General features: G+C 44.3%; 1 protein-coding gene across 1 annotated transcript in view; it reads right to left on the bottom strand.

The window, feature by feature from the left end:
• Positions 1-23,924, bottom strand: part of SLC16A14 (solute carrier family 16 member 14) — a 34,073-nt gene that overhangs the window by 6,872 nt on the left and 3,277 nt on the right. Inside the window, exons 2-4 of the mRNA XM_060624052.3 lie at positions 17,276-17,547; positions 9,580-9,723; positions 3,035-4,012 (exon numbers count right to left, since the gene is read on the bottom strand). Coding sequence (XP_060480035.1) covers positions 3,035-4,012; positions 9,580-9,723; positions 17,276-17,534 — 1,381 coding nt within the window. The 5' untranslated portion in view covers positions 17,535-17,547. The remainder of the gene's footprint in view (positions 1-3,034; positions 4,013-9,579; positions 9,724-17,275; positions 17,548-23,924) is intronic.

Genomic DNA, 23,924 nt, shown 5'->3' with positions numbered 1-23,924 from the left:
ACAGCTGTGTTGTGTTGCTACTGAAATCTGGCGGATCAGTATAAAAATAACCCCAGACTGACCATTAGAAGCAGAAAGTACGTGGGGCACCCGGGTGGCTCAGTCGGCTAAGCGTCCGACTTTGGCTCAGGTCATGATCTCACGGTTCGTGGGTTCGAGCCCCATGTCGGGCTTCGGGGTGACAGCTCGGAGCCCGGAGCCTGCTTCGGATTCTGTGTCTCGCTCTCTCTCTGCCCCTATCCCGCTTGTGCTCTGTCTCTCAAAAATAAATAAATGTAAAAAAAAACAATTTTGTTTAAATAATAAAAAAAAAAAAGAAGCAGAAAGTACACCTGGATCATGAAAAGAACCGTCAACGACAGATTCCATTTCCAAATACAATATATCTGAAGAACTTTCAACAAGAGAGTGGGTGAGCCACTGATAATATCCCCATCCCTTTAATGGATATTTCGGTTTAACATCTCTAGGAAGTATCATTGGTTGCCTGATCCAACCCCCAATCTCAATTCTTTTCTCCTTTCCTTCCTCTACTACAGAGGCTAGAAAGCAAAATGCAGTTCCCTCAAAACTTGGACTGGCTGTGTGACACAGTTCTGGCCGGTCAGATGGAAATGGAAGTCTGCTGAAACCGAGCCTTTCTTCCCATCCTCCTCCTTATTATAAATGAAGATGTAGGGGCTGGAGCTGCAGCTGTCATTGTGCAGCCATGAGGCAATTAGCATAAGGAAAAGGCCAGAAGGATCTTGGAGACGCTGTCCCTATACCATCCAGTATCTCTGAATTACAGATTTCTGATTATGTGACACAACTAAATCTCTGTTTAAGCTACCATTGGTGGGGTGCTCTCTTACAGCCAACTGCATCCCCGAGAGGAAATTCTGCATGAGATCCCTGAGCAAGTTCTAGCTTTTCAGCTACCAGTTTGGTTTGCTACACTGCCTGTTAATCACTGTTACCTAGAAATGCTGCACCCGCGTGTCTGTGTATGGACAGAGAACGGGAGCAGCCCCCCATGTAGCCGGTAGGTTTCCTAAACTGAGTCTTGGGTCTTAAACCTTTACCAGCCAGTGCTATCAGCTGTCTAGGCAAAAATCCATGATTTCTTGAATTTCACATTCTGTGGGGGACTTAAAAATGAATATGTTGACACAAGCCTTCTGCCAGTGGGGTCGTAGGATAGGATATGACTGTATGATCCCTAGAGAGACTAGGAAGGAAAGGGCGGGGAGGGCTTTGTCCTGCAGCCATGGGGTTCTTTGGTAGAGGTATTCCTGCAGAGGATATGAGAATAAAGGGCCAGGAGGGGCCAGGCAAGCAGGGGGTGGGGGCACCCGAACGGGTGAGGCTCTACCAAGTCAGTTGAAATCACTGCACAAAAGCTCTGGCAGCTTTGACGACAGCTACCGGCCCTGACCTCGCAGCCCTGTCAGCCACCTCTAGGTGGCACCTATGTGTTGATGTCTGGCCCCAGCCCCTGCCACACTATGTGGGCTCCTGCCTCCAATCTTTGGACAGAGAGTTGACTTCGTCACCTTCACCCAGTACCTGGCCTCTTGGGGGCTGAGTCTACCTGCTGATAAGTTTTCCACAAACAACAGGTTCGGAGAGATCCCCGGCTGCCCTAGGACTCCTGAGTACCCGTGATTTCTGGTACACCCACTGCAGGAAGCAAGTTCCTCACTGAACTCAGGTGAACACGTGGGAGAGAGCTGGCCCCGGATGTTGTCAACTGGTGGCCTCTGGGCCTCTGGCGGGCAGAATGCCCCAAGTCTCCCCAGCTGCTCACGTCCTAGTCCCTGGAACCCGTGAATGTTACCTTACGTGGCAAAAGAGACTTGGCAGATGGGATTGAGTTAAGGATCTCGCGACGGGGATTATCCTGGACTGTCCAGCAGAGCCGATGCAACCCAAGTGAAGGAAGGAAGCAGGAGAGTCAGAATCAGAGGAAGATGAGAAGCTGCGTCGCCGGCTTAGAAGGTGCAGGAAGGGGCTAAGAACCACAGCTGCAGGCAGTCTCCAGAAGCTGCCACGGGGGAAAAAAATGGGTGCCTCCACGCAGCTTCCAGAAAGAAGGCAGTTCTGCGGCCACCTTGCCTGTAGCCCGCTGGGATCCAATTTAGCCTTCTGACCCCTACAGCTATAAGGTAGTAAGTCTGTAATGTTTTAACCCCGTAAGTCCGTGGCAGTTATCAGAGCAGCGACAAGAAACTGCTACCGGGCTAGACCCAGCTCCTTGGTGTGTCCCAATGGGACCTACGCGCAGTATCTTAAACATCCGGAAATGTCACGATAATGACGCTTACCATGATGAGCAGCCCATAATGAACCTAATTGTGGAAGCACTACGTCATACACCCGAAACTAATATAATGTTGTGTGTCAGCGATACTTCAATTAAAATAAAATAGGGGTGTCTGGGTGGCTCCGTTGGTTAAGCGTCCAACTCTCGATTTCGACTCAGGTCATGGTCTCACGGTTGTGAGATGGAACCTGGCGTCGGGCTCCACACTGGGCACGGAGCCTGCTTGGGATTCTCTCTCTCTCTCTCTCTCTCTCTCCACCTCTCCCCTGCTCATGCTCTCTCTCTCTCAAAAAAAAATTATTAAATTTAATTAAGACAAATCTGGAAACGTCACCTAAGAGCTCAAGTCCTAGTTTTCCTTTGGAAACAGCAGCGGCAGCAGCAACACTAACGATAGAGGATCTGGCAACAGGTTTCCACATTTCTTGGTGACCGCGATCAGCTGGAGGTGGGCGGAGGCTGCCTCCTCCAGATGGGGTAGGGCTTCTGCGCGATTCCACTGCCCACTTAACTTTACTAGCCCGGCCGCTTATCTTGCGGGTATGGATCGAAAGTTCATCTCATTCTACCTTGCTAACGTTTACAAATGAGAAGCTGGGGGGCCCAGAACGGGACGAAAAAGACGCACGTGCACAAACGGGAACTTCTTTCTTGGACTTCAAAACACAAATGAGAACACACCCAGCTCTCTACATGTGCTCGAAGCTCTTAAAACCTCTCATGGTTTACCTGCAAACGGTGGCCCGAGCAGCGCGGAAATGCCGTTGGCACAGATGATGATGCCGTAGGCGTTGGCCAGGTGCTCGATCCCAACCAAGTCTTCAGTCACTACGGGCATCAGGGAGAAATAACCACTGGAAAACCCTATCAGGGCGCAGATGACCGCCAGGCCGGCGTACGTGTGCACCAGCGGCAGGATGAAAATACTGAGGACGAGGGTGAAGTTGGCCATCAGGAAGACATTCCAAACGCTGATGCAAGGTAAGTCGGCCACAACGCCCAGGATCACTTTTGCAAAGATATGCACTATTGCTATAATTGAGGTCAGAGGGAAAACATCGTTTTGCTCGGATAAATTATACAAATTGACTATTTCTGGGAGGTGGATGAAGGGGACGACAAAGCTGCTGTAGGCAAACAGAGCCCAGAAAACGAAGGCGACAAACATCCGATTAGTGAAGAGCGAGGCTGCTCCAAAATAGCCCGAGTACCAGGCTCGGAAGCCCTTCTTGACTCTCCTGGTCAGCTGGCTCGCCGTCTTCAGGACCCGAAAGGCGCCCATGTTCTGGCCGTGCCCTGCCTTCTCTTGGCCCGCCTGGGCGGGGAGGTCCCCGAGGGTCTCCTCGTTCCTGGGCCCGCCACCCTTCTCTTCTGCTCCGTCCAACCGTCCGCTTGACTTGGATCCAGGGGACTGAGCCGGGACCACCTGTGGATCCTTCCCTCCACCGTCGTCGTTGAGCTCCTTCCCAGGAGAGAGGGGCCTCATGAGCGCCCCGCAAACACACAAGTTCAAGGACACAGCGCCTTGGATGAACATCGCGTTCCGCCAACCGTACTCCGCGCACAGGTACTTGAGCAAAACCGTCATGAGGAAGGTGCCAAACCCCGTCCCGGTGGTGCTGAGGCCCTGGGCAAGGGCGCGTCTCTTCTGAAAGTACCTTCCCACCATGACCACAGCCGGCAGGTAGGCCATCCCGCTTCCAAAGCCTGCGCGGGTTGGACGGGGAGAAAAAGCACACAGCGCCACGTAAGTGACCGTCTCCAGACCTTGCAGCATTTCATTATCATAGTCTCTATACTATTCGGTTTTACTTTTTTCTTTTTTTTTTAATGTTTATTTATTTTGGAGAGAGACAGAGACAGAGTGTGAGCAGGGGAGGGGCAGAGAGAGAGGGAGACACAGAATCCGAAGCAGGCTCCAGGCTCCGAGCTGTCAGCACAGAGCCCGACACGGGGCTTGAACTCGCAAACCGCAAGATCGTGACCTGAGCCGAAGTCGGGCGCTTAACCGACTGAGGCACCCGGGCGCCCCTCTATGCTATTTTTTTTTACACAAAGAAAGAATGATGTTCGTAACAAAGAAGCTCAGTGGGTAAGCCCGGAGCGGGTCATCCGTGGAAGTTTCTAGTCCCTCATTTCCCTATGAGGCTTTGCAGCACAGCTTACTCCAATAATGAAGTAAGCCAGCATGCTCACATCAGAAGATCCGAACGGACGCAGGCATGAAGAGATGGGTGACTGAACAAATAAATGGATGCCAAGGGCCCTGCTGTCAGCGCTAATTGCACTAAGTACCCGGAAAAGTATTTATGTACCAGCGGCCGCAGAGCAATTCCAGGCAATTTGGAGAAGCCTCAGAAATGGGTCCATTTGTTCACAAATGTATAGGAAGAATAAAAGGAATGTACCCATAAATACACCCAGCTACCGGACGTCAGAACCACAGAATACTTACTTGTATCTCTGATTTTTACTGCTATCTTTCTCAGAAAACTGGAACAGTTTGTGTTTCCATTGACCAAATTAAAATGCTGGTGGTGGAGACTGTGTGTGTTGGGGGCGGGGGGATAAGAGCACTGGGCTTTCTACTCGCTCTTGCTACAAACCTAAAACGGCTCTAAAAAGTGAATTTGATTTTAAAAAATGAAATGAAATGAAACAAAATGCTGGCCAGGAGGTGGTGGTTTGCATTCTTAACTTATAGGTGCAGCGGAAACCACAAAAGCCACTTCAATGACCACGGGGCGCCATATATGGGGCTAATGCGCCATAATGCTTAAGACGTCCTGACATGAGAATGGCGGCATGATAGTACGAAAGAGACTTTGGCAGATGTCGCTCCCCAGAGCTGAAGTCTCCTTAGTTCAGTGTCGTCTAATAGTTTCAGAATTACCTGAACTTAAAAGAAGACCAGAGCAGTCATGTACGCAAATACAATACGAACTACCATTAACTGAGAGCCAACAGTGGGCCAGTTGCTTTATAGGCTTTATTTGATTTGGTTTTCACAATAACCTGGAAATTAGCTGTGGTGTTGCCTCCCCCATCCGCCCCCCCCCTTTTTTTTTTTGAGGGAGAAAGAGAAAGAGTGAGCCGGGGAGGGGCAGAGAGAGGGGGAGATTCTCAAGCGGCCTCCCTGCTCGGAGCAGGGCTTGACGTGGGGCTCAATCCCACGACCCTGGGATCATGACCTGAGCCCAAATCAAGGGTCAGATGCTCAACCGACTGAGCCACCCAGGCACCCCTGCTTCAGCCTGAGTTTCTAAAACCAGCCTCAAGAAGCCACCTGCCCCCTTTATTTACCTGAGAGCAGTGATATTTATAGCAACTGTCAGAAGGCAATGGTCTTCAACGGTCTTCAGGTGGACACCCTTGTTTTAAAAACAATCAAGCTGGGGCGCGTGGGTGGCTCAGTCGGTCGAGCGTCTTGATCTTGGCTCAGGTCCTGATCTCACAGTTCGTGGGAGAGAGCTCCATGTCAGGCTCTGTGCTGACAGCATGGAGCCTGCTTGGGACTCTCTCTCTGTCCCTCCCCTGCTCATGCTTGCTCTCTCTCTCTCTCTCTCTCTCTCTCTCAAAAATAAATAAATAGGGGCGCCTGGGTGGCGCAGTCGGTTAAGCGTCCGACTTCAGCCAGGTCACGATCTCGCGGTCCGTGAGTTCGAGCCCCGCGTCAGGCTCTGGGCTGATGGCTCAGAGCCTGGAGCCTGTTTCCGATTCTGTGTCTCCCTCTCTCTCTGCCCCTCCCCCGTTCATGCTCTGTCTCTCTCTGTCCCAAAAATAAAAATAAAAAGTGTTGAAAAAAAAAATTAAAAAAAAAAAAAAAAAATAAATAAATAAATAAACTTAAAAAAAAAAAAAAAAAGAACAATTAAGCTAGCTTCCAACTGATTCCCAGCAGAAGTAGGAACAGGTCCCCAAGCCCCCTTGCAAGCCTCCATGAGGGTAATAATAATTTGCATTATGTGAGAAATGAGCAGGAAGAAAATGGCTATCCTTAATTTTGAACTAAACTCTAGATTAATCTTTATGATGTTTAAGTCCACACACAAAACACCCAGAATCTGTCATATCCTAACATTCAAAGAGGCAGAGAAAAATATCCAATAGTCCATAAACACAATTCCTCCTCCCCCTGACTGTAAAGCAAATCCTGCATATATCATTTTGTGTGCAAATATTTTAGTATAAATCTCTAAATAGAAGAATTCTTTAACCAGCTTACTCTGAAAAAAAAGGAAGAATTTCTTTTTTTCTTTTTTTAATGTTTATTTTTGAGAAAGAGACAATGCAAGTGGGGGAGGGGCAGAGAGAGAGGGAGACACAGAACCGGAAGCAGGCTCCAGGCTCCGAGCTGTCAGCACAGAGGGGCTCAAACTCACGAGCCGTGAGATCATGACCTGAGCCAAAGTCGGATGCTCAACAGACTGAGCCACCCAGGCAGCCCCGAAATGAAGAATTTCTTGCTGTCGTGACATATCCAGAAAGTGTTTGAATTTCTAATTGTCTCAGAAATGACTACATTCTCTTTAAAAACTTGTTTATCTAACCAGGGTCCAAATAAGGCCCACACAGTGCTATTTGTTGGCACGAATTTTAAGCCTCTTGAAATTTCCCTGGTTTTTCCTTGAAATTTATTTGTTGAGAGAACTGGGTCATTTGTCCTGTGAAATTTGTCATAGTCTGGATTTTGCTGAGAGCACAAAGCAAGTTTAATTTTTTTTAAATGGATTTGTTTCTGACAATAGCTAGCATCCTAAATTTAATGTGGTTATGGATTTCTAAACACCAGCAGAATCAAATGATTAATAGGAAGAGAACGGAAGTACCTAAGCATAAGCCCTAATTCTACCTCGGTGTACATAATAGACAATCTCATGTGTGAGGGAAAAAAACCTCCAGGCCCAACGTTGCAAATATCTATTTCCCTGTTATGCTATCCATGCCGTTAACAGCATCCTCCCCTTTCCTAAGGTGGCTTTGCCATCGGTAACGGGCAGGGGTATTCCATAAGCTTATAGGACAGGCCTTACCCAGGACAGGGATATGTGGCTCGAGCCCAAGGGTCAAGCAAGGCCCTGCTAACGTTCAGACCTGGGCAGGGCCCTGGAACAATTCTCTACCACACTCAAGTTCAGAGGAGGGGCTACAGCCCTACCAACAGGGTAGAGGAAAGAGGCCCAGAAGGGGAGAGAAAATCCTGTGGTCCTGGGTCAGTGTGCATAGGGGAAAACGTGTCTTCAGGAGACAGACCTAAGAAAATGGGGCACTGGTAAACTGAAGACATGTATCCAGACTCCCCCTGCTGAATAAGGTTGCTCGGACAGACATTATTTTTCTGCCTAATAGGATATTCCTACATGGTTTTAATTGTTTAGGTGTTCAGAAAAAGAGAGAGATACAAAGAAATCTGTCTCAAATACTTTTTAGAATGAAGGATAGCGAACATAAATTGTAATGACAGCCCAGGGTTTTACATATATATATATATATATATATATATATATATATATATATAAGCTAACTGATTTAGCAGGATTTTCTAGTTAAGTATAGTTAGATATGTATTTGTGGGTGAGGTGGATACATTTATTTTCAGGGACTTTCTTTGGGTGTTTCCTGTATAAAAAGTGGGAGCCATAGAGTGCTCAAGATACACTTTCTTTCATTAGCCTCCTGATTTTCCCTCTACTTCTTTAGACCCAGAAATATTTGTTGAATATGTAAGTGAATGAAGAAGGGAATGAATGAATGTGGCAACAATATTATTTGAAGGTCAAAAAGCAATTAACTGCAAGAAATAAAGTTCATTTAAACAAAGAACCTAATCCTAGAAATCTCTGAATGATGAGAATGAACTCAAGTCCCAGTTTTTAGGATCAAGTCCTAGTCTGTATAACCAAATACCAGCACATCAAGTTACAGGGGCCCCATATGTCTGCCCGGAGACCCCAGTGTGGCTCCTTGATCTCAGCAGGAGTGTTTATTTCCTCACCTATAGTATCAGAATCCCAGTGCTGGCTCTATTCATTGGACCGTTTGGGGGAAAGTTGCTAAACTACTCAGGGAAAACATCTTAAGTTGTTCTTTCAGAGCTGTTACCAAGTCCTTCAGATCAGTGGTTTTCAAACTACGCTTGGAAGGACACGGAGATGCTTTATGCGGATTGATGTAACTGACAGAGAACCAGCCTGCCAACTTATTTGGAGGGTAGGTTTTTGTGTTCAGGTCTCCTGCTATCATAAAGCAGGCACTTAAGCTTATACTATAATAAAGATGTTGCATTCTATACAACAATTACACATTAGCTAACACCTACTGAGGACTCTATTTTGTGGCAAATGCTGTGCCAAGTGCTTTCTACAGATTATCTCAATCATTCCAATAATCCTGTAAACCCAGCACTCTTCCTTATCCCATTTAGCGGATAAGTAAACTGAGGCGTAAGCAGGTTAAGTGATTTGCCCAAAGTCACACAGATAATAAGTGGGGGGGAAAAAAAAAACAAAGCAAAACTTCCAAATTCTAATGTGTAACTCTTCTTCCAACACTGTCATCAAGGTGTCATTTATCAGGATTGAAGCTCTGTACTCAAAAAGGAAAGTCAGGCTAGATCTGGTTCACTGCAATAGAATTGTACAAGAAACTACTCATCTGTTGCAAATTCTGCTACCTGTTGATAAAGGAAATTACGGCCGGGAATGTGTTTTGCAGAACGGATATGCAAACCACGTTGCCTACTGGCCAATTCTTACCTATTCACTGGGCAGTGACACTCTCTGCTCTGGACTTGCTTCTCAGAGTCTCTACATATCTGTGGATTTTGTTGCTAATTTCACTCATTTGAAAGGGGCGGAAGGAGAAAATAATTATCCGATGATTCATGCTCCATTCTGCAGTTATTAAGTGAGACTGTGTTATTAATTCTCTCCATATTTGGTCTGTTCACCTATGTGAATTATTTTGAATTGTATTATCACCTTCCCTTTCCTATTCCTCATAAGAAAGAAGACTGGCAACTTAGAACCAATCATGGGAAATTTAATGAGATTCTAATAGGAAGGCCAAGTGCGCTCATTAGGTTGTTTTTCCACACTCAAGGCATATTTAATATCTTATATTAAAAAGTGTTTCCTGGCATATACGGTGGGGTGGGGGGGAGGAGACAGAAGGACACAATATTTCAATGGGTCTCTTTTCTCCATAACTATTCATTGCCAAAATGCCCAACAGATATATTTAAAATTGAGTTTAAAAAAGATCACTATGCTTACCAGCTGTCACTCCAAAGGTGATAAAGAGATAATGCACGTTTGCTGCATAGGCACTCAATACCCAGCCGAGGGAGTTCACCAGCCCTCCAATTATTGCGGTCCGGCGACACCCACAGGTGTTAATAAACAAGCCGATGAAAGGTCCTGTCGTGGAACATTGAAAAGGGAATTGACATTGAAAAGGGAATTGACATTGAAAAGGGAATTGACACTGAAAGGGAATTGACCGATGGTGTTTTACATTCCTGCTCTCTTAATCAATCCTCACTTGAAGACAAAGACTACAACATTACTAGGGCTGTTGAATACAAAGAACCAACCCCCCCCCCCATTGCTTTACATGCAAAAGGCTTTGCATATGCAAAGTGGGTGTCAGTAACCGCATTGGTTCATGAAACCAAGGTTCTAGGTTTTGAAGGAAGACAGACCTGAAATAGACAAATAAGTTAGTTCATTCTCTGGTCCACAACAGAGGTAAGGTCCTAAACTAGTGGTCTATGGGCTTATTCAGCCTGTGGATGCATTTTTAAAATCCAGAACATAGTTTAGGGATGCCTGGGTGGCTCAGTCTGTTAAGCGTCTGACTTGGTTTTGGCTCAGGTCAGGAGTTCAGGCCCAAGTCATCGGACTCTGTGCCGACAGTCTGCTTGAGATCCCGTCTCCCTCTCTCTCTCCGCCCCTCCCCTGCTTGCTCTCTCTCTCTCTCAAAATAAAAAAATAAAATAAACTTAAAAAAAATCCAGGGGCGCCTGGGTGGCTCAGTCGGTTGAGCGAACGACTTCGGCTCAGGTCACAGATCTCACGATCTGTGAGTTCGAGCCCTGCGTCAGGCTCTGTGCTGACAGCTCAGAGCCTGGAGCCTGTTTCAGATTCTGTGTCTCCCTCTCTCTGACCCTCCCCCGTTCATGCTCTGTCTCTCTCTGTCTCAAAAATAAATAAACGTTAAAAAAAAAATCAAAAAAAAAATCCAGAACGTAGTTTAAAAGATGTTTTGGATCAGTTGTCAACATTTAAAAATTAAGAGCATTCACAACAAATCCAATGGCAACACAGAACCCAGTAGCTTCCCACACAACCAAGACAGCTGTGGCTGCTCCGTAGCTGTGTCCACACTTGACTTTGCCACTGTCACCACCCTTCCCGTCAGTCCTGTGCTTGGCCTCCTGCCCTCATTTATATTAGCTGTTATCTGAGTTTTTGACTCCAGCCCTAAGGGGGGTACAGGAAGGGGTTCCCAGTTCTCCCATGCTTCCAGCAAACAGCTGAGAGCTTGTGTTCATGAGGACACCCAGATGCAAACCACGTTGAAAAGAACTCATCGCTTCATAGTGTACTTCAGCCCCTGCCGACTCTCAGTCCCAGACCGGCCCCAGCAGGCTATGCATTTATGACACCGTGCAGAAGATTCAGGAAGACGCTTCCGTGCACAGCCGATGCCATGATCACAGCGATACTGTATCGAGCGACACATCCTTACTGCTTACTTTCTATTGACGCTCTAGCTTTTGTCGACCCCCTGTGTTTTCTTCCTGCTTTTGTGGTAACTGCTGATGTCGTGGTAACTGCTGATGTCACAGAAGCTTAATGCTTGCCTTGTGATCAGTGATTCCTTATCCAAAAAGCAATCTGTATTTTAGCTCTATGGTGTGAGGCTACATTCAATATTTGGTAAGATGGCACATTTTAAACATCATCTTACTTTTGATCATTATTACTTTTTACAGTTATGGAAACCTATATTCCAGTGGAAATATTTCAGGTTAAAAATTTGTTAAACTTGGGGCTCCTGGGTGGCTCAGTCGATTAAGCGTCCGACTTCAGCTCAGGTCATGAGCTCACAGCTGGTGGGTTCAAGTTCTGTGTCGGGCTCTGTGCTGACAGCTCGGAGCCTGGAGCCTGCATCGGATTCTGTGTCTTCCTCTCTCTCTGCCCCTCCCCTGTTTAGGCTCTGTCTCTCAAAAATAAATAAACATCACAAAAATTTAAAAAAAATTTGTTGAACTCTAAGGAGCTTCCCCTTTTAGTCCAAACCAAAATAAAATTTTCCTTTAAACCTCTAACTATATTCATGTACATATTTGGATGCATAGTTTGCTAATGAATTTTTTTTGTCTAATGATTGTGAGAGGGCTTAATCCTAAAAATTATGAAGGTAATGATTTATTAATTTAATTAACTCTGGCACAATACAGGAAATAATCCAGTAGATAAGCCTCTTAGAATAAACTTAATGTAGTACATATATTTTATATAAAATAACCACACGGTATAAATAATATATAAACTAAACACACTGACATAAACATCTGAGGGAATTATTGGGGGCAATAATTCTGAAATTCAGAAGCCATAAGTTGAAGCTGTGTCTTTGATTTCTTCACGAATATTTTTATTTTTCTAAACTCACAGTCACTTCAGCACTCAAATCTCAGATAAGTGGATAAAAAAGAGAAAAAATGCACGATTCATCAGTCTGCTGTTAATAGGCCTTTTAAGCTATTAAAAGTATGTTCAGAGGGCGCCTGCGTGGTTCAGCTGGTTAAGTGACTTTGGCTCAGGTCATGATCTCATGGTTCATGAGTTCAAGCCCCATGTTGGGCTCTGTGCTGACAGCTTGGAGCCTGGAGCCTGCTTCAGATTCTGTCTCCCTCTCTCTCTGCCCCACCCCCCCTCGTGCTCTCTCTCTCTCTCTCTCTCTCAAATAAATAAACATTTAAAAGAAAAAAATTTTAAAGCATGTTCAGGAGTTCAGGAGCATGATCATATTTTGCATTTAACAGAAGGTCCCAGAAGCAAGTTTTTCTGTGATACTGCATGTTTATGGAACACGGCATTGAGAAAGCATTTGGGGAAAAAGAGGGCAGGGGAATTCCCAAGTAAGAGCAGGCAGTCCTGTGTGAAGGAATGTCCTATATCAAAAAGATAGAATTAATTGCTTTACTGATAAGGACAGTAAGTTGGTAACAGTGTCTGCCCCTTCAGTTCGTCTCTCTTGTGCCGGAGTTTAGTCCCATATGACTTGGCGATGGGCAAAGTCAGCCCCAGCAATGTTGTGATTCCTCCATGGTTACAAAACACAGATAAGTCAAAAAAAAAAAAAAAAAAAGGAAGTCAGACCCAAGCTTTCTGATTCCGTTCCATTTAAAACAAAAATTTTTTAAATCTTTATTTATTTTTGACAGAGAGACAGAGAGAGGGAGAGAGAGAGACAGAGTGCGAGCATGGGAGGGGGAGAGAGAGAGGGAGACACAGAATCCAAAGCAGAATCCAGGCTCTGAGCTGTCAGCACAGAGCCTGACATAAAGCTTGAACTCACAGACTGGGAGATCTTGACCCGAGCTGAAGTCGGACACTTTACCCACAGAGCCACCCAGGTGCCCCATGATTCCTTTCCATTTTCCAATGATTGCTGATGGCCAGTTGGAATCTCCAAGCTCAAATTACCATTTCACCGCAATGAAAAGAACTCCCTACATGGTCTAAGGACAAGGGGCAAAGGAGCTGGTGGGTCGTCTGGCTATGATTCCCATTGTTGTGGAGAAATTCAGTGTTCTGGGAATGAGATTCTACACAGTATCAGACTCTCCTCTTCAGAAGGAATCTGATTTTGGCCCATTTCCCACATAATAAAGCTGCAGGGAACACAATGAGGAAGTCACAATTACTTGCCCATCCCTGCATCTCATAGGTTGGAAAAAGCTCAGGTGAGGAGAGAAGCAATCTGAGGTGACCTTGGCATATAATCATGGATGAAAGTAGGTAATTCATTGAACTCCTGGCCTCTTGGGGTAACCCCTCCCTGCAATAGAGCATCCAGAGCCTCTGAATCAATAACACCCCGCCTTGGCTGAGCATTGGCGTCACTTAAGGGCTTTAAAAAAGACCTGATGTTTGGGTCCCCTCCCAAGAGGTTATGATTTAATGGTCTAGGTGCAGCGTGAGTGGCAGGGATTTTAAAGCTCTCCAGGGGGATCCGATGTGCAGTCAGGATTGACAACTGCTGCTCCAAATCTACTTAGCAAGTAAGTAACCTTTTGCAGCCAGTAGATTCCCCTAACAACATGGCTTCCACCAAGAATTATTCCAAGGACTATCACTAAGGCTGCTCTAGATACGACTGAGGTGATTACATTTCGTTAAAAATTGGGACCTTTGGCAGGAAACTGGCAAAGTCTGTGCTGGCAAAGAAGGAAACAAGAATGAAATTATTGAATTTCCCATGTGCAAGCTACTGCCCAAGAGAGAAATGGCTTTCAACTCTGTAACGTAATTCATGGGTATCTATCTATCTATTTATTTAGAGCGAGCGAGCAGGGGAGGGACAAAGTGAGAGAGAGAGAGAGAGACAGAAAGAGAGAATCCCAAGCAGTAACAGTGCAGAGCCTGACGTGGGGCTCGAACCCATGAACCATGAGACTGAAGTCAAGAGTTCGAAGCTCAACCGACTGAGTCACCCAGGCGTCCCATGGATTTGTTTTTTCTAATTTAAAAGGGAAAACCCAATATGCTTCTAATGGTTAGAAAGTGAAAACAATTTATATTTATTCACTTCAAAACCATTTTCAGTTCTCATTTCACGTAATGGCAGACAGTGTGGAGTGGCAGACACGATTTTGGAGTCCAGTGGACCAGCTTTGAAGCCTGCCTCACACTTGTCGGCTGTTCAACCTTCAGTTAGTTGCTTAAAGTCTGTGAGCATTGCATGTTCTTCCTACGTCAGATAGAGACAACGGTCTGGCTCTAGCGTTGTTGTGGGATCAAACAAGATCATATACATAAGGTGCGTTTGGCATGTAAGAAGTGCTACATAAAGGAGAGATGTTCTTTTGGGCTTCTGGCTTGGAAAAACCCCTACATATCTGCAGCCACCCCGTATCAGGCAACTTGAGATAATGAATGGCAGTTTAAGACGATGATAAGATAACAGACCTTTTATTTGTATAACTATGAATGTTTCTGGGTTATGATTTCCGAGGCAAAAGATATTTATCCGGCAGGCACCCACCCTTCCTGTAGAAAGGTTAGTCTACGCACTGAAATTACGCTGTCTGGAATTCACGGACTCTCCAACAGAATTCTGAATTACCTCCCAATAAAAGAGGACAATCACATCTCACCATGGCTCTGAGTTAGGTGTTCTTATTGTGAGGGTCCTATTCAAAATCATTTCCAATAATTTCAAGACTGGCTTCCATTGCTTACTTTTTTTTTTTTTTAATTTTTTTTTTTCAACGTTTTTTATTTATTTTTGGGACAGAGAGAGACAGAGCATGAACGGGGGAGGGGCAGAGAGAGAGGGAGACACAGAATCGGAAACAGGCTCCAGGCTCCGAGCCATCAGCCCAGAGCCTGATGCGGGGCTCGAACTCACGGACCGCGAGATCGTGACCTGGCTGAAGTCGGACGCTTAACCGACTGCGCCACCCAGGCGCCCCTCCATTGCTTACTTTTGTAGAACTTGTGAAACACAAAATCGTACCTAAGACAACCTTATTGGATGATTTGGAAATGGGACATTTCGTATGCTGGCTTTTTGCGGAGTCTTCTTTTTTGCGGTGGGTATGCGCTTCCTAGATTGAATCCGTAAGTGTTTTGTTCTACCCCTTAAAGATTTGTTTCTTGTAAAGATTTTATTTTTAAGTAGTCATTACACCCAGCATGGGGCTCGAACTCACAACCCCAAGGTCAAAAGTTGCATGCTCCACGGACTGAGCTGGCCAGGCACCCCTTAAAGATTTAGTTTTTAAAAAGTAAGAAAAACGGATGTTAAGTGTGCTAGAAGCACAGTTTTCCTTCTGTGACCTACTGAAAAGGCTGAATCACATCCAACACAAATGTAGCGTTGTCCCTACACTGAAGCAAACCATCCTCCATTTTTCGGATGACAGTCCTTGTTTTAATAAGGCCAGTGCAGGGTTGAAGGAGTCAGTTCCTTAATGTTGCAGGCTAGACGATGTGTCCGTAATTCCCTCACACACATAATGGTGCCCTGATGTAATTTTAAAGCAAGATTAGTATTAATTCCCTTTGATAAACATGCCTACTCCACACACATCTTGAGAAATAACACTTTGTCCTTGTTTTCCATTATTAGCACTACCATGATTATTAATGTTGTTTGTATTATCCAATAACACTGTCTGAATGCCAGCCAAGATCAACAAATCTTTGAGTCGGATTCAAGCGATTAATTACCAACCAGTGGAGATCACTGAAAAGGGAGGCTTCCATCAAACACACAGATGCCTGTCATACCCAAACTCTCACAGAACCAGAAAAAGATTTGAGGCCATTTATGTTTCTAGTATAAAATATATTGTGAATACTTGAAACTAAGGAGAAATCTGATGTAAAAGTGTGGCTTTTACTTTCAAGAGATAAGGCAAGGGGAAGATAAGGCAAGGGGAAGAGATGCTTATTAAGTATTAGTTGACAGTAAAAATTGTTTAGTTCCCAAAAGGAAACCCATGGGCCATAATAACATGTTACATTTATGATAATTGTCTAGCTTGGTATCTCCAACTGCCTACGGATTGCTTTCACAGATTGGTGTGCGTTCAGGTTTAACTAGAAAATATATTATTATTCCTTCCTGTTAGCTAGATCAGAAACCTTTCTAAAAGGAGCTTAGTAGATTTTTCAACAGCATAGGATTGATATCTCAAATTAAATAATTGGAACTCTGAAATAAGATTGTTGCTTGATTTTATGGTGTTTTCTCTAAATTTTTTTTCTTTTACAAATATTCATTAAGTGTTAAAGAATTAAAGTAGTTAAGTATCATCACATCTGTAATGATGTATAATGAATTACAGCAGTCAAGAAAACAGAGTTCGGGGCAAAATTTTTTAATGTTTATTTGTATTAGAGAGCGAGACAGTGCACGAGTGGGGGAGGGGCAGAGAAAGACAGAGACAGAATCTGAAGCAGGATCCAGGCTCTGAGTTGTCAGCACAGAGCCCGATGCGGAGCTCGAACTCACCAGTTGTGAGATCATGACCTGAGCCTAAATTGGACGCTTAACTGACTGAGCCATCTAGGCGCCCTGAATGAAGCAAAATTTTTTAAATGATCAGTTTTTAAGACACTCCAACTTTTTATAATATTCAAATAGTAATATCAGACAAAATGACAAATACTGTATGATTCAACTTACATGTCATAGAGACAGAAAACAGAGTGGTGGTGGGACTGGGGAGTTAACTGTTTCACGGGTACAGAGTTTCAGTTTCGGATGATGAAAAGATTCTGGAGATGGATGGTGTTGATGAATGTACTCAATGGCAATGAACCGTATACCTAAAAGTGGCTAAACAACATTTTTTAAAGTTTATTTATTTATTTTGAAAGGAGGGGTGAGAGGCAGAGAGAGAGGGAGCTACAGAATCCCAAGCAGGCTCCTCTCTATCCACGCAGAGCCTGATGTGGGGCTCAATCTCACGAACCGAGAGGTCATGACCTGAGCTGAGATCAACAGTTGGACGCTTAACCAACTGAGCCACCCAGGTGCCCCTACCTAAAGGTGGTTAAAAACGGTAAATTTGATGTTATATATATTTTGCCACCATAAAAAAAAAATAGTGCCATCATTAACATCTAGTATCTAATGTTTCAACAGTATAAAAACATATTTACAGTGGAGAACTGTCAATTTATAATATTATTCAGTTTTATAAGAGTTCACACACGAACGTACCCACAATCAAGGTGATGCCCATGCTGAGGGAGCTGACCCATGCAGTCAGGCCGCGGCTCTGGTGGAATTCTTCAAGCCACTCCACGTTGAGGACTCCCAGGGCCATCTGGGAGCCCATGATGAGGATGTGCACGAAGAAGGAGGAAAGAACCACCATCCAAGCCCACCCACTGTCAATGTTTGGGTGGGGCTTAAGCGTCTTCTTATCTTTGGGGTCGTCTTCAAAATCATACCCAATATCTTCATGACTTGTATACATTTTCCAAGATTTTCTGAAATACACATGACAAATAATTTCCTTGTACATCAAACCAAAAGTATCTTTATCTTCCTTGGACAGCTCTACCTCCCCTTTTGCAACCAAAGTGGCCTCATCCTATCAGACCTTCAGATTCAACTTGTCATTGTGCAGATTTGGGAACATTCCTTACTTTTTTACTGCCAAGCACTTTTGTGAAACCTGTTTCATCTTTACCATCATCCTTTATATCAGTGTTATTATCCACTTTTTAAAGAAATGGAAATAGACTCAGAGAAGGGAAATGCCTTTCCCAAGTTCTCACGGCCAGTAAGTCTGGCTACACGGAACCTAGGAATCAAACTCAGCTATTCCTGACCTTAAAGCCCATGCCTTGTGTCCACTATTGAGATGGGGACTGACAAGTGACAACAAAGATGTCACAGAAGGAAGACATCTGGCCTTAAACAGGCGTTCGGGGTAGTTTTGCCTTGGTAGGGCCCTTGGCAAAGCATCTGGTTCTCATTTTGCATGTCCAAGCGTTCCATTTGTTTGGTACAGCCAGAGTGGATTAGCCTCAGGAGACCAACTCATGTGAACCCAACTCAGGAGAGACTGGTAAACTAGAAGGCCAATTTATTATTTCTACAATGGGAGACATAGCTTTCTAATAACAGTGATACCCAGGTCTTGTACACAAGACACATGTTTTTACCCATTCCGCCTACCCCTATTCCAGCATTCCCTGGGAAACTAGAAAGCTGAACGCTGAGTTAGTACAGGAAACGGACATGATGACTCATGCTCTGCATAGATACATCTCAAGATGTTTGGAGGAGAGACCTGGGGGTTGGATGGAACTAGAGGGGGGCTGTGATGCCAGGTCTGGTGAGGACTCTGGTTTCATCTTTATTTTTTAGGATGATCATTGAGGGCATGTATGAGAACTGAGGATAAAGAGTGAAAGAAGGACAGACAGAGACAGTAATCGTGGAGGTGGTGGGACAGGAGAATTGGTCTTGACCAGGAGGAGCAGTCCGTCCCCTGAGACCAGAAGAAGCAGAGGGTATATGCAGATGACATGCCCAGTAGTGGTATGAGAAGTAACACCTGATGGTCTAATTCTTGGGTGAAGTAGGAAGTTAGCTCACCGGCTGACAATGAAGAGGATGGTGGTTATGAAGGCGCATCAATGTTCAGGAAAATGGAAGAGACAGGTTGCCTACAACAAGTGGCAATGACTGTCAGGGAGTCTGGAAGGGGGAGCTGAGCCCTGCAGGGCATCGCTGCAGAGTCACGGGAGTGCAGCACCAGGGACAGAGCGCTGGAAGCACCTCCCCGGAAGCTGGCAATTAGAGCATCATTGAGAGTCATGAGGGGAGAACTCTAAAACAACAAACCACTAAAAGTTGGTCTGCTTTTTATGATCACTATGTGCCTGCAAATCCAGACGACATCACTGATAAAATACTCCTCTCCTCAAAGATCTTTTGCTGGTCAAAGTTTCAAACAATTACATTTGAATTTTCTGTCTGTAAGCTTCAAATCAGCATGGTGCTGTTACTTATCCTTTCGTAGGCACTGTATCATCCAAGGGAGCTATTTCAGAGGACCCCTGGTTATACGGTTGGCCCTGACACGCAGGTGGCCCCAGTTACGCACATCTGCTTTGAGAGTAAGTTCCTATGAGTTCGGAATTGTTGGATCTCTCTGTGGCACAGAGAAGGTCTGCAGCTGCTGTGATGCCACATGTCACCACCTTCAGCAGGACGGTCGAGATGAACTGACAGCACGGTTATCGTAGAGATGAGGAACCGGAACTTGAGTTCTTCACTTCTGTCACTCTCTATGCCTACTTGGGAGATTTTATGTTGTTTCAAATGTAAAATAGCAAGTGCATGAGTGCAAGATGAAAACCTTTGTTTTGGAAAGTGAAATTTGCAGCCAATACATGAAATGTCTTACTCAATTTAAATAATGTCTTTAAAATAGACATTGATTCCCAGCAAAGAAATAGAATTAGTAATCAAAAATCTCCTCCAAAACAAGAGTCTAGGGCTGGATAGCCTTCCAGGGGAATTCTACCCCTGGAACATTTAAAGAAGAGTTAACACCTATTCTTTTGATGCTGTTCCAAAAAAACAGAAATGGAAGGAAAACTTCCAAACTCATTCTATGAAGCCAGCATTACCTTGATTCCAAAACCAGACAAAGACCCCACTAAAAAGGAGAACTACAGACCAATTTCCCTGATGAACATGGATGCAAAAATCCTCAACTAGATACTAGCCAACCGGGTCCAACAATACATTAAAAATATTATTCACCACAACCAAGTGGGATTTATGCCTGGGATGCAGGGCTGGTTCAATATCTGCATGTGATGTAATTCATCACATCAATAAAAGAAAGGACAAGAACCACATGATCCTCTCAATAAATGCAGAGAAAGGACAAGAACCACATGATCCTCTCAAATGCAGAGAAAACATTTGACCAAAACCAGCATCCTTTCTTGATAAAAACCCTCAAGAAAGCAGGGATAGAAGGAGCATACCTCGAGATCATAAAAGCCACATATGAACGACCCAACGTTAATATCATCCTCAATGGGGAAAAACGGAGAGCTTTCCCTCTAAGGTCAGGAACACAACAGGGATGTCCACTCTCGTCACTGTTAATTCAACATGGTATTGGAAGTCTTAGCCTCAGCGATCAGACCACACAAAGGAATAAAAGGCATCGAAATGGGCCAGGAGGAAGTAAAACTTCCGCTCTTCACAGATGACATGATACTCTATATGGAAAACCCAAAAGATTCCACCAAAAAACTGCTAGAACTGATCTAGGAATTCAGCAAAGTCGCAGGATGTAAAATCAATGCACAGAAATCGGTTGCATTCTTATACACCAATAATAAAGCAACAGAAAGAGATTCAAGGAATCTATCCCATTTACGATTGCACCAAAACCCATAAAATACCTAGGAATAAACCTAACCAAAGAGTTGAAGAATCTACACACTGAAACCTATAGACAGCTTATGAAAGAAATTGAAGAAGACCATGCTCCTGGATCGGAAGAGCAAATATTGTTAAAATGTCGATACTACCCAAAGCAATCTATATATTCAATGCAATCCCTATCAAAACAACACCAGCATTCTTCACAGAGCTAGAACAAACAATCCTAAAATTTGTATGGAACCAGAAAAGACCCCGAATAGCCAAAGCAATCTTGAAAAAGAAAACCAAAGCTGGAGGCATCACAATTCCGGACTTGAAGATATATTACAAAGCTGTAATCATCAAGACAGTATGGTACTGGCACAAAAGCAGACACTCAGATCAATGGAACAGAATAGAGAACCCAGAAACGGACCCACAAATGTATGGGTCCACAACTAATCTTTGACAAAGCAGGAAAGAATATCCAGTGGAATAAAGACAGTCTCTTCAGCAAGTGGTGCTGGGAAAACTGGACAGCAGCATGAGGAAAAGTGAACCTGGACCACTTTCTTACACCAGACACAAAAATAAACTCAAAATGGATGAAAGACCTAAATGTAAGACAGGAAGCTGTCAAAATGCTCAAGAAGAAAGCAGGCAAAAACCTCTTCGATCTTGGCCACAGCAACTTCTTACTCAACACGTCTCCGGAGGCAAGGGAAACAAAAGCAAAAATGAACTACTGGGACCTCATCAAAATAAAAATCTTCTGCACAGCGAAGGAAACAATCAGCAAAACTAAAAGGCAACCAAAGGAATGGGAGAAGATATTTGCAAATGACATATCAGATAAAGGGTTAGTATCCAAAATCTATAAAGAACTTATCAAACTCAACACCCAAAAAACAAATAATCCAGTGAAGAAAGGGGCAAAAGACATGAATAGACACTTCTCCAAAGAAGACATCCAGATGGCCAACCAACACATGAAAAAATGCTCAACATCAGGGAAATACAAATCAAAACCACAATGAGATACCACCTCACACCTGTCAGAATGGCTAACATGAACAATTCAGGCAACGATGGATGTTGGCAAGGATGCGGAGAAAGAGGATCTCTTTTGCACTGCTGGTGGGAATGCAAGCTGGTGCAGCCACTCCGGAAAGCAGGATGGGGGTTCCTCAAAAAAATAAAACTAGAACTACCCTACGACCCAGCAATTGCACTACTAGGCATTTATCCAAGGGATACAAATGTGCTGTTTTGAAGGGACACATGCATCTCAATGTTTATAGCAGCACTATCGACAACAGCCAAACAGCATGGAAAGAACCCAAGTGCCCATCGATGGATGAATGGATAAAGAAGATGTGGTATACAGATACAATGGAGTATTACTTGGCAATCAAAAAGAATGAAATCTTGCCATTCGCAACTGTGTGGATGGAGCGAGAGGGTATTATGCTAAGCGAAATCAGTCAGTCAGAGAAAGACAAATATCCTATGACTTCACTCATATGAGGACTTTAAGATACAAAACAGATGAACATAAGGGAAGAGAAGTAAAAATAGAAAAACAGGGAGGGGGACAAAACGTAAGAGAACAAACAGGGTTCCTGGAGGGGTTGCGGGAGGGGGGATGGGCCAAATGGGTAAGGGGCACTAAGGAATCTACTCCTGAAATCATTGTTGCACTATATGCTACCTTGGATGTAAATTAAATAATTAATTAATTAATTAATTAAAAAAATAAAAAAACAGACATCGATTCATTTTCAACTGATTATTTTATTATTTTATTTACTATATATTTTTTTTAATTTTAACGTTTATTTATTATTAAGAGACAGAATGTGAACAGGGGAGGGGCAGAGAGAGAGGGAGACACAGAACCGGAAGCAGGCTCCAGGCTCTGAGCTGTGAGCACAGAGCCCGACACGGGGCTTGAACTCACAAACCGCAAGATCATGACCTGAGCCGAAGTCGGACGCTTAACCGACTGAGCCACCCGGGCGCCCCTATTTTATTATTTTTTTAAAGATTTATTTATTTAGGTAATCTCTACACCCAACGTGGGGTTCAAACTCATGACCCAAGATAAAAAGAGTCGCTCTTTGCTCTACCTACTGAGCCAGCCACGTGCCCCTCAATTAACTGTTTTAAAACAGAAGAAAAAATAAGGAAATAATGATCATTATGAACCACACCACATGGATATTACTAACTGTTCTGCTGTAACGGACGAAGGAGGAACGAACGATAATCCTAAATACACACGGAATCCCTTCAATTGTGGGGCTCTCTCAGCAGTGTCCTGGTGTGGACAGGGTGGTGGGGACGGAGAAGTAGGTTGTGGTGGACCACACACTGCCCACAGTCTCCTTCTCTACACCCCAGAGCTAAGAGTTGTTTTTACCTTTTTTAAAGGCTCTATGGTCCATGAAACTTAAAATACTTACTCTCTGGACCTTTATAGGAAAAGTTGGCTGCTCGCCAGACTGGGGCTTTGGTTCTGGCTAAGAATTTTTTGGGAAGAAGTGGGTGTTGGGAAACCAAGGATGCCAGTGGAAGAACAGCTTCATGGATCTGTCCTGGGGCTCATCTTGACTTTCCTTTTCCCTCACATCCCGTTCTCATTATTATTTTTATCTTTTAAGTGATCCCAGGTCTTAAACACCCATCCAGTTCTCAACCACAACACTTCCTGCCCATGTTATTCCTCTCTGCCTGGGTCCTTTTTCTTCTCCCCGTTTTGCAGACAGCTGGGAGGGATAAAATGCTATCTTGCTATGTGATTTCTGCCACCTGGTCCCCTGGTCCCTGCTCCCCTCTCCCCACCTTTGACCTGTGCGCTCCAGCCCTGAGAAAGCACCTCCCTGACCTTGGCACAGTCTCTCAACCTTCAGGACATGACCTTCTCTTCATCTGACTTTTGGGGACCCACTTCTCTCCTTCGAACCTCCTGTTCCTCTACTGTTCCTCCAAGATTCACCTAAATTATAAGAGCCAAACCTTGATATGGTGAGAGAAAAATGTGGAGGGAGGTTGTTCTTTGGCTGATGGTCTTAAAGTAATTTTCCTCCTTTTAATTTATCTCGTTGGTTAAAAAAAAATCACAATAAACACATATTAACTTTATGGTAACAAAATAAAAGTCCCTCTCTCTATCTTCTAACCATGATAAACATTATCTGGGATCAGCTGTAGATTAGTGGCTGACTGTAAAAGAGAAAGCCGATGATTCAGGAGCCACTTCCCCTGGGGAGTCTAGTCTGCCACTACCCTGCTCTCCCTGCAGCGAGAGGATGGTAAGTGATGAGGCAGTCCTTGCTTCCCAAAGCTCAGAGGCCAGAAGAGAGCCGCCCTGGCAGAAGGCCCAGCAGATAAACCTACAAAGGTATCAGAAGGGGTGTTGGGTGGCTGTCTTCCCTCTGTCCCCGCTACCTGTATGCAGGATCTC

The sequence above is a fragment of the Panthera onca genome, chromosome C1 (assembly GCF_046562875.1).
Source record: "Panthera onca isolate mPanOnc1 chromosome C1, mPanOnc1 haplotype 2, whole genome shotgun sequence".
Classification (NCBI taxonomy): Eukaryota; Metazoa; Chordata; class Mammalia; order Carnivora; family Felidae; genus Panthera; species Panthera onca.
This window is presented reverse-complemented; position numbering and strand designations above follow the sequence as displayed.